Source organism: Zootermopsis nevadensis, unplaced genomic scaffold, assembly GCF_977971745.1.
Source record: "Zootermopsis nevadensis isolate Lab colony 2312 unplaced genomic scaffold, Znev_1.0 Znev_ptg000010l, whole genome shotgun sequence".
NCBI lineage: Eukaryota > Metazoa > Arthropoda > Insecta > Blattodea > Termopsidae > Zootermopsis > Zootermopsis nevadensis.
In genome coordinates this window covers 9006474-9016272 of record NW_028259142.1, presented here as the reverse complement: position 1 = coordinate 9016272, position 9799 = coordinate 9006474, and the positions used below count along the sequence as shown (strand labels likewise).

Below are 9799 nucleotides of genomic sequence, written 5' to 3'. Positions count from 1 at the left end.
GTGCGCGTGTTAATGCGGCGTTAAATTCCGATTTGACCTTTGGTAAATTTCAAGCGAAAGAAATTTTTTTCTAAAACGGATGTTCGACTCCTTAAGACGGGATCTGTTTGGCCATCTTCAGAGGAAAGACGAATGTTTCTACTCGTATGTTAGTAGTATAAAGGACGCAGCGATTATATAAAAAACTGTCTGTGTTGGAAAAGGAATTTGTGGCAAATATTCAGGAAGGACTGAATTCCACGCAAAAATTCCGTCTTGTTTTTCAGGCCATACAGTCTAGAAGCTTTATACCATCCATGTTTCCATGATCAAAATATTAGCTTTTCTGATCAATTGAGGCCTAGGGGCGTGACAAATCTTGTTTCCTCTCCGGGAGTCTATTTTGGTGTTAGTAATAAACGTCAAGTCACAAAATCTTCCATTCCATCTGCAACTAATACTCCACCCGTAACAAAGACGCTTTTTTGTGTGTGTAAAAAGAACAAGACACATAAAGGCCCGTTTCGCACTGTCGACCAGCCGCTGAACGACCAAAACCATCAGTGAACAAACGAGGAGACCAGCAGGACGACCAGCGCAGACAGTGGCCTCAGCCTCAGTACTTTGGAAGCAGTCAAGCAGTATGGACGTCGAGGAGATCACTATAATGATAAAAATTCGTCAAACAATTCCACAACCTCTTCCCAATGACTTTTTTTCAACTCCCTGTTTGCATAATCGGGACTTGCAAGTTCCGAAATGGCTCTTCGTGACTCTACGGCCGAAATAAATTTTCAGTATCAAAACTCATGATATACTGTTCACTTGAGTGACATGAACAAGACGGGAGAAAACAAGAAACAATGGATATGTCACCTCTCTGAGCTCTGGTCGCTGACTGAGTCGCCCGCAATGTGAACACGTGATTGCCATCTATGTATCCCTTGCGTCGCTCATTGCTTGTTGGTCGACGGTGGTCATTGGTCGCGGTCGCCCTCGTGTGTAAGCTCATACTTTGCTTTTCTACCTAGTGGTCGTTCAGCGACTGGTCGTCGGCGACCGGTCGACAGTGTGAAACGACCATAAGAAACACTGTCGTAGGAGGCTGATTGACACGCCGGCCTGTGACCCAGACTCCGGGAGTTTCGTAATGACTAGAGGATCCTAATCGGAGTATAGTGCGTGAGTCTACCTTCCAGACGTTCCGCATCCAGGTCCAAGTGGCTAATCATTTGCTTCCGGCTGTATTAGACTTTTGATCGTTTAGGTCTTTGATTTGTTTACAAACCTTTAGTAGAATTCAGGAGGGGGTCACAGCAGGAGCGTTAAATATCGCGATTTCGGTCGAACCCATGTGCTGATGGGTCTTGCAATGCACACCATACTGAATGGTGTGTACTGGATACGAAAAAGAAATAGAATGCAGGATGTGATTCCTAATCTGAAAATGTCTAATATCAGGTATATGTGTGCTACTGCCTCTAGGAAACTTACGGAAGTGCTCGGTGAAGCATTTTGTCGGTGAAGGTCCGAAGTTACTCGTGGAAATTCCCCTTTATGGTAATAAAAATGTTAGTTGTTCCCCTTATTTTCGGGAACGAATTTTTTTATAAATACTGGTCTCGTACTGGATGTTGTGAAACTCAGGTGTTATTTTCATTTCGCGCCGGATACATACGTCCCGTTTTGTTCAATGTCAACATCGGATTTTGCTTTGAAGGGGATCACTCAACCGATGAAGTTCTCCGAAAATTATTTCAATTTGGGGCAGCTTTCGTCCATCCACCGTAGGCTTTTTTCAGGCTTTATTGGTCTGTACCCTGACGTGCTGAGTCAGAAGCTAGGACTGACCCACTTACTAGAATACCATATTCTCCTAACGGATTCCAAACCAGTGAGGTTAAAACAATGCTGTTTAGCCCCTACTAAAATGCAATTTCTGAGAAAACGAATCAAACAACTCTTGGATGTGGAAGTTATTGAACCCTCCTCATCGCGATACGCAAGTACTAAGTTTCTTGTCCCGAAACCAGATCAGACTTATAGAGCAGTGGTCGTTTTAGTGCTCTTAATGAGCGCATCGAGATTGAATTTGTGCCAATAGCAGACATCAATTCGGCTTTCAACTAGTTTTCAAAATCTACGTACTTCACGACATTAGATATAAATCAAGGTTATCTTCAAATTCCACTTTCCAATTCGTCTAAACATCTAACCGCCATTTGTACAGATTGAAATTTGTATCAATACCGCCGTGTTACTGGAGCCCAGGTGGAGCATTGGTCCCTGTCCTGGGCCAACAAAATCAAATCCTCTTCAACTCCTATCTCCCATACATCTCGCTTGATATTATCAGCCCATCTACATCTACGTGGTCTCAGCGGTCTTCTCTCTTCAGGCTTCTCGACCAATATCCGGTGAACACCTTTGCCCCATTTATGCACGTCACTTGCCCCAACAAGTAATTTTTCTTGACTTCATCACCCTGAATATAATTGGGGAGACTGCAAATTTTTAAGCTCATCATTATGCAGTTTTTCGCCGTACCCAATCTTCTTTCCTCCTAGGCCCAAATATAGTACTAAACATCTCATTCTCAAACACCCGCAATCTATTTTCCTCCCTGAGAGTCAGAATCAATGTTTCACGCCAGTTTAAAACAACAGGCGAATTACTTTACAAGTTTCAAACTTTCGGTTCTTCAGAATCAGACAGGAAGACAAAATATCTTGAACTTAGTAGTAACAAGCATTTCCTGAATTTACTCTCTTCCTAATTTCCTCGTGAATATCATTTTCATTTGTTATTGTTGTTCCCAAATATTTTAAGTTTGCCACATGTTCAAAGGATTTATTAGCCATCCTGAATTTCTTTTGCACGCCTGTCTGCTTGCGGATTAACAACTTATATTTATTTATGATTTTAAGCTTTCACGGTGGCTAAGTATAATAAATTCCCCTCGAGCTACCAGGCGTGTAAGGTGGCTTAATTAAGAAAACACCGACAACTCCTACAAATACAGTACCTGTGGACGATGACTATCATAGTTCTCTAAACGTTTGCGTTTTCTTCAGTAAGGGTACGTACAAAACGGAGCTTAGAAGGTCGCTGTTAAACTAGATTGTTGCCTTGCATTAACAATGAAACAGTGTAATTTAAATATGAATGAATCCGGCCGGTTGCTTGCCAGCTTGTGGTCACCGGAAGAATGAAAACTTTCATTCGTTCGGCCGCTTGAAGCGACCAGCTCGGAAGTCACGCATGCGCAAAGCATCTCAGTGCGATTTGTATTCCATGCGGGTAATGAATTTTGTATGTCAGTTAAGGATTTCGTGCAAAATGTACTTGGAAAAACTGATCGCCTTTGCGACTTGCAGACCACCTATATGGAATCACGCACACTCCACACTCCAACCACCAGACTAGATCTGTAATATTAAAACTGTGGAATGAAATCATAGCCGAAATGAATACCAAATGCAAATAAATCATATAAGTAAGCTCACAATAATGTGTCCATCCTTTGTCAGATTGACGTAAATTATGTGAGCGCCATGAAGCAGCGATGCTCACCAGTCGTAGACAATGAAATTTATTCGATTTATTTTTAATATATTGTTACAGAAGATACTGTACAAAAGAAGTGGAAATATTTAAGGGATTATTTCCGTGTGGAACATGTCGAAATTCCACAGTCACAGTCAGGAGATGCTTCCAACAATGTACGGCCAACATGACCATATTATAAACAACTGCTCTTTCTGAAAGACCAGATTAAGAATAGAATTTCACAGGCAAAATTACAAGCCACGCAGCCAGACAGCGAATCTAACAACTGCAGTGCATCTTTTGTTGTTGATGAACCTTTTCGTCCAGAGACACAGGAAGAGGTTCCTGTGTCGCCAGCATCTACAAGTAAATTTACTGGTGAACAAGTGGAATGTGAGCCACGTGTTTCACTATCGCAAGCGGTTCAAAACAATACTAGGAGAAGCATTGATAAACGTCGAGCAACAGAGACTTGATTTCCTTAAAGAAGTAATGGAAAGAAACAGCACTAGTTTTCCAATGAAAATGTAAGCTTTTTCGAAAATTTACTGCCTCAAGTTGGCACAATTACGTCGTGGAGAAAATTGCTTTTTTGGTGCAAGGTTCAAGACTTGTTACATCCGTTTGTTTATGAAAGACCTAAAAACAGCCCGACGTGCACGACGAGCATCCCTTCTCCCGAATTTACCCAGCATGCGGATTCATTGTCTGCGCAGCCATCTGGAACAGTACATGCAGAACCAGTTTAATTCGACCCTCTGGTCACAGGTTACAGTGGCGAGTCATCTTCGCACACGAAAAGTTTAAACTGAGATTAAATTAAGACTCATTTTACAGTTTTCAGTTGTTCAGTAAGCTTACATTTCCGTTTACCACAAGCAATCTGAGTTTTTAACAATTATTAATGTTCTGTAACTCTGTTCAGATAAATGTAAAATACGATTCCCGTGTTCAGCATTTCAGTATTTACATTCGGTTGAGTTATACTATAGTCGACAAATACCAGTCTCTGAAATGAGTAAGCTGGTATGATAAGCCGGAAACAAGAGTCACTATGTACGTCCTCTGTTTCTGCCACGCTACCTTCCAGCGACCTGCTAGGCTACCTTCTAGCCTCCGTCTTGTACGTACCCTAAGCCACCTGGCTGGTACGTACAGAAGAATTTATTTCTAGGCCCACCCTTCTATTAGCTTCTAGTAAACCTTGTGTGCTCCTCATTATTGTATTTATAACGTCACCAAATAAATGAACATAATTAGCATATATCAATGCCTGATGTGTCCCACTAACTTGAAAACCCTTTCGCTTATTGTGGACTTCCCCGGTGGCCATTCTAAATGGAAAATGAGACAGATAAATATTTACCTATACAAATTTTGCTACAGGATTCATTTAAGCACAATTTTATTAGACGTCTGGTGAAGTTAGTAAACGCTCAGCTATTCCACACCCTGTCTTCTAGTTTTATAAAAAGAATAAACGGCCATTAATGTGTTTAGGACATATTCCTACTGGTCCTTCCGCTTAGCAAGATAAATGTAATCATAAAGTTACTGATATCCTACTTCTAAGTGTCATTCGAATATCATCATTTCACCTATGTTTCTAGCTAGTGGTCCTTTTCGTCCATGGTTTAAATTAAGTCTTCTTAGTCTTTTTATTTCCTAACTCGCCATTCATGCTACATATCCCATCCATCACATTGTAATCGTTCTCTCTTTTATCTGTTTTTGTTCCGGTTATTTGTTGGGCGTCAGTAGACCTCTTGTTATCACCAGAGATGGTTGTTCAAGGTGGCTCCAGCCAGTAGAACACGTAAACTGTACTCTCAGGTTAGTGTAACGGACGGACTCATACAATATATACAAAAGTAATAAACACAAAGCCATCATTAACGAACAAAACAGTCAAGATTTTAACGTATTATTTAACCTGGAGTTAAACAGGAGAAAGTAAATTTTCAATAGTTGGCCACTCTGATTTCAAGCTTATATATACCCACGCATTCCAACTGATAGTCTCTCACCCACCGTTTTGAAGTTCACAGGTACAGACGACGCAACTACAGCTCGCCGCAGACCAGCTACGGCACCGGACCATCGGATAAATAAAGAATCTGAACGGGGAAAAAATATGAGTTTAAAGACAAGGTAATAATGTAAAATATCGACGACAATGCCGATGAATTAGTAAATATATAAATTAAGGAAAACCTGAATGTTGCAGTTTGTTTTGAGATCGGACAATAATGAGAACTTTAGACGGAGACCTACGTGAGTGTTTTATGTTATAGTGACAGGGATTCCCCTGTCCGGGAATCCGTCACTCACCAACAGAGGTAAATTTTGGCGAATTCTTCACAACTGAAACGCCATTCATGCGATTCCTCACTTGTTATCCTCATTTCTTCCCCCTTCTTTCCCCTGCGACTAAACATTTCTGGGAATTTAACACTTCTACTTCTGATTCAAAACTTCAGTTTCGCCCTTTTATCAATGCGTCATTTCCATGTACTAATCATCATCAACAATTCCTAAAGGCCAGGCCTTGTCGCTGCAGCCACATTCTTGGTCGTCCCCTCGGTTTTTTCCTTAACACCTTACCTTCAAAAATGTTTTGGAGGCAGGTGTCGTATCTCAATATGTGCCCAAGGAGCTTCGTTCTTCTCTTTCCTATGGCCTTCAGTAATTTCCTTTTCTCCTTTATTTCTTTTAATATTTGGTCATTACTCATCTTTTCGGCCCAACTTGTTCTTGTTAGCCTTCTCCGAACCACATTTCTGCGGCCTCAAGTCTTGTTTTTTCTTGTTGTCCTAGTCAAGTTCTCACATCCATACGTCAGCACACTCCAAGCGAAGGTTTTAACAGATTTCTTTCTAGTCCCTATACTGATGTGTCTAAGTAATTATAGGTTCCTGTTATTTTGAAACACTTGCTTTGACCTCGGTAAGGCATTTGTTTTCGGTGCCAATCACACTCCCCAGATAGCAGAATTCCTTGACTTTTTCTAACCTTGTTCTATTTATTCTTATATTTGCCTTCATTCCAACTTTCTGTTTGTCTACTACCATGATTTTTGTCTTCTTTGTGTTTACTTTTAGCTTCAACTTCTCTAAGGTTTTGTTAAATATTCAAAGTATCAAGTTCATATCGTGAGCCGGGATAGCTCAGTCAGTATAGTGACTAACTACAGGCTGGACAACCGGTGTTCGATCCCCGAAGGGGGCAGAGGATTTTTCCTCTAGCCTCTGAGTCCAGACCGGCTCTGGGGCTCATCCAGGCTCCTGTCCAATGGGTACCGGGATACTTTCCCGGGGGTGAAACGCGGCCGGGGCGTGATGCTGACATTCACTTCCCCCCAGGCGCCTACATGGCATAAAGTGGGACAGCTTTACTGTTGCAACGTATAAACTGAACCTAAAGAGCTAAACTATACTAATGAGAAAGTTACGTAAGATGTTTTCACTCTTTCACAGCGCATGTTACAAAACCCTCTCGGGCGATCAGCCGTGTCACTATTGAGCTAACAACCAACGTTTCGGAGATTAACCGAGTAACCATCATCAAGGTAACAGGATTTTATAAAATGAGGAAGCTATACACAATTTTCTAGTTAACGAAAATCAGGTACGAAACTTACCAACACGGAACACACACGCGCGACAACATGGCGTACGTTTCCGTTCTGACTTAGGAAACGTCCCTCAAAAATATTTTTAAAATATTCAAAGAATCGAAAAACGATTTCAGAATTGACACTCATCAAACTAATGAACGTTAAGTGTTGCGTTATAATTTCTTTGGTTGAAAGAAGGGCACGTTTTATCAATTGTTTCCAGGAAGTAAATTAGCAAACAAATAAAAAATAAAGTATCATAAATGGCAAACCTGAAAATTAAAGTATACAAAACAATAATCGTGCCTGTTGTTTCGTATGGGTGCGAAACATGGTCTCTCACTCAGAGGGAGGAACATAGATTGCAGGTGTTTGAGAATATGGTGTTGAGAAGGATATTTGGGCCTAAGAGGGAAGCCGATGGGGCATGGAGGAAACTGCATAATGATGAGCTTAAAAATCTGTACTCCTCCCCCAGTATTGTCAGGGTGATTAAGTCGAGAAATATGAGATGGGCGGGGCATGTAGCGCGCATGGATGGGACAAGAGTTGTGCATCGGGTATTGGTTGGGAAGCCTGAGGGGAAGAGACATCTGGGGAAACCAAGACGTAAATGGAAGGATAATGTCTTATTCTTCTTCATCTTAAAGTGTATATCCGTTCGGGATGTTGGCGATCAGCATAGCAATTTGAACTTTACTGGCTGCTACTTGAAACAGTTCTCCAGTAACATCTAGAACTAAGTTTTTAGGTTCTGAAGCCAGGAGATTCTTGGCCTCCCAGGTCTTCTGTTTCCGAATATTTTTCCCTGGATTATCAGCTGAAGCAGCCCGTATCTATCACTATTTCTGACCATGAACTTCGTTTCTTTGATGTTAAGATCTAAGCCGTGGTTGGTACTGGCCTTCACAATACGATCCATTAATTAAGAGGAAATTTGAAAGCTGTTTAAAGCTGTTTTTGCACATGAAATGGCTGCCTGAATATACAGGTTATTTAGTAATACATACTTCAAAATCAAATCTGTAAAGTATGATCTAACAAATTGTTTTAAAGAAATGTTATCAACAAGAACAAAGGCATATAACTAAAAGGTCGTGAAACTGCATTCATTACATTCTATTCGGCAAACTCAACATAAAATAATCTATTTAAATTTATATTTAAATCTTTTTTAACTTTCTGAAATGTTCTTTGGATTCTTCATGGAGATGATACATAAAACCTTTATGACTGTGACAATACAGAAATGTTTGTCATTATGTTTAATCCAAGATTATCAATTAAATGTAAAATAGTTACGGTGCTATAATATCTTTTGAGGTTCTATGATAGCTTCAAAGAATGTGTTTGGAAATCACAGAAAGGTGTTTAGCGACGGATGACAGGACCATCAATGAAAAATTACTTGGGAAGGGCATGGAGGAAGGCGTTTGTGGCCTACTTTTAAGGAACTGTCCTGGAATGTCTGAGGGACTGAAAAAAATCACGAAAACTCTCAGTGAATTTAGCCGATTACCCGGCTTCTATGTGAACGTGAGACCTCATTAATTTTGCAGTGGAGTGACATATAATTGCCCACGATATTTGATTGAAAGTTTTGAATCATACTGTAGTTTTCATAAGGCGATTACGCTGTCTAAAGAAGTCGTGTAAATTTATGTTAATTGTAGTGCAATGTGCAATGTAATGTGCATTATTTAAGAGGGAAGGAACAATGTAGAATTTAACAAGAAGTTGCTTCGCAAAAATATAAATGGGATGTCAGGAATGACCTTGAACTCAGTACACCGAATCACCTTGATAGCCCAGTCTGGCCACTACGGCGCTGCAGTGATTATGAATCAGAAAGCAAGTTTTTATACTTGAAGTGCTATTTAATGTCGTCAGTCTAAATTATCTCCTTGTATAGACGGGTCTTAACAAATAGCAGGTTTTCGCGTCTGGAGTTCAGTTTACAACTTCGGCTTTCCGAGGTTGAGCCAAGTTCAGTTTTGGAAACAATTCAGCATTTTGTGAAACATTACCGTTGCCATCATCAGGGTGAATATGTTAATATATTGGCCAAATCGAACAACCAGGCAGCCAAAAGCTAAATGTGGCCGGAGTCCTATGCTAGGTTTCACCATTCCTACTTACCGGACAGGTTGCTTCTATGGTTAAATTTCTCCGTATCATCCCCTGCAAAACTCTGGGACGGCTTTTGAATAATATGTTCTGCGAAAGGTCCTTTCGAGCCATAATGGGAAATTGTTGGAGCAGACAAAGACAATTATAGAACGGCTTACCACAGAGCTCCGTACTGGCTCCTACACAGTTTAACCTATACATTTCGGACATGCCACACACACACAGTATCGAGAAAATTAGGATATGCGGACCACCTGACACTGGCAACCTAACACAAGCATTTTGCAAATACAGAGACAATCCTCTCAAGAGACCGTACAACGCTTGGCACATACCTCAAGAATTGGCGATTGATCCCTAGCCCTTCCAAAACAGAAACCATGTTTTCACCTTAATAATAGGATGGCCAACAGAGAGCTCAATGTCTGTTATAACAACACTCTCGTTCGGTATAATACTTATCCAAAATACTTGGGTGCCACTCTTGATAGATCACTATCCTTCAAGAAACATCTACATAATACT

General features: G+C 40.6%; 2 protein-coding genes across 6 annotated transcripts in view; one reads left to right on the top strand and one right to left on the bottom strand.

Annotated features, from left to right (window-relative positions):
- LOC147874225 (uncharacterized) overlaps window positions 1–5741 on the top strand; it is a 40065-nt gene extending 34324 nt beyond the window's left edge. Inside the window, exons 4-5 of one of the 5 annotated variants that reach the window (XM_087346476.1) lie at window positions 5290–5361; window positions 5577–5741. In XM_087346476.1, the coding sequence (XP_087202602.1) occupies window positions 5290–5361; window positions 5577–5640 (136 nt within the window). In that variant the 3' untranslated portion in view covers window positions 5641–5741. Of the gene's footprint in view, window positions 1–5286; window positions 5362–5569 lie in introns of all 5 variants that reach the window. The other 4 variants (XM_087346474.1, XM_087346475.1, XM_087346473.1 and 1 more) reach the window with 4 other exon arrangements.
- Window positions 1–9799, bottom strand: part of LOC110838466 (uncharacterized) — a 163727-nt gene that overhangs the window by 9279 nt on the left and 144649 nt on the right. The window lies entirely within an intron of this gene.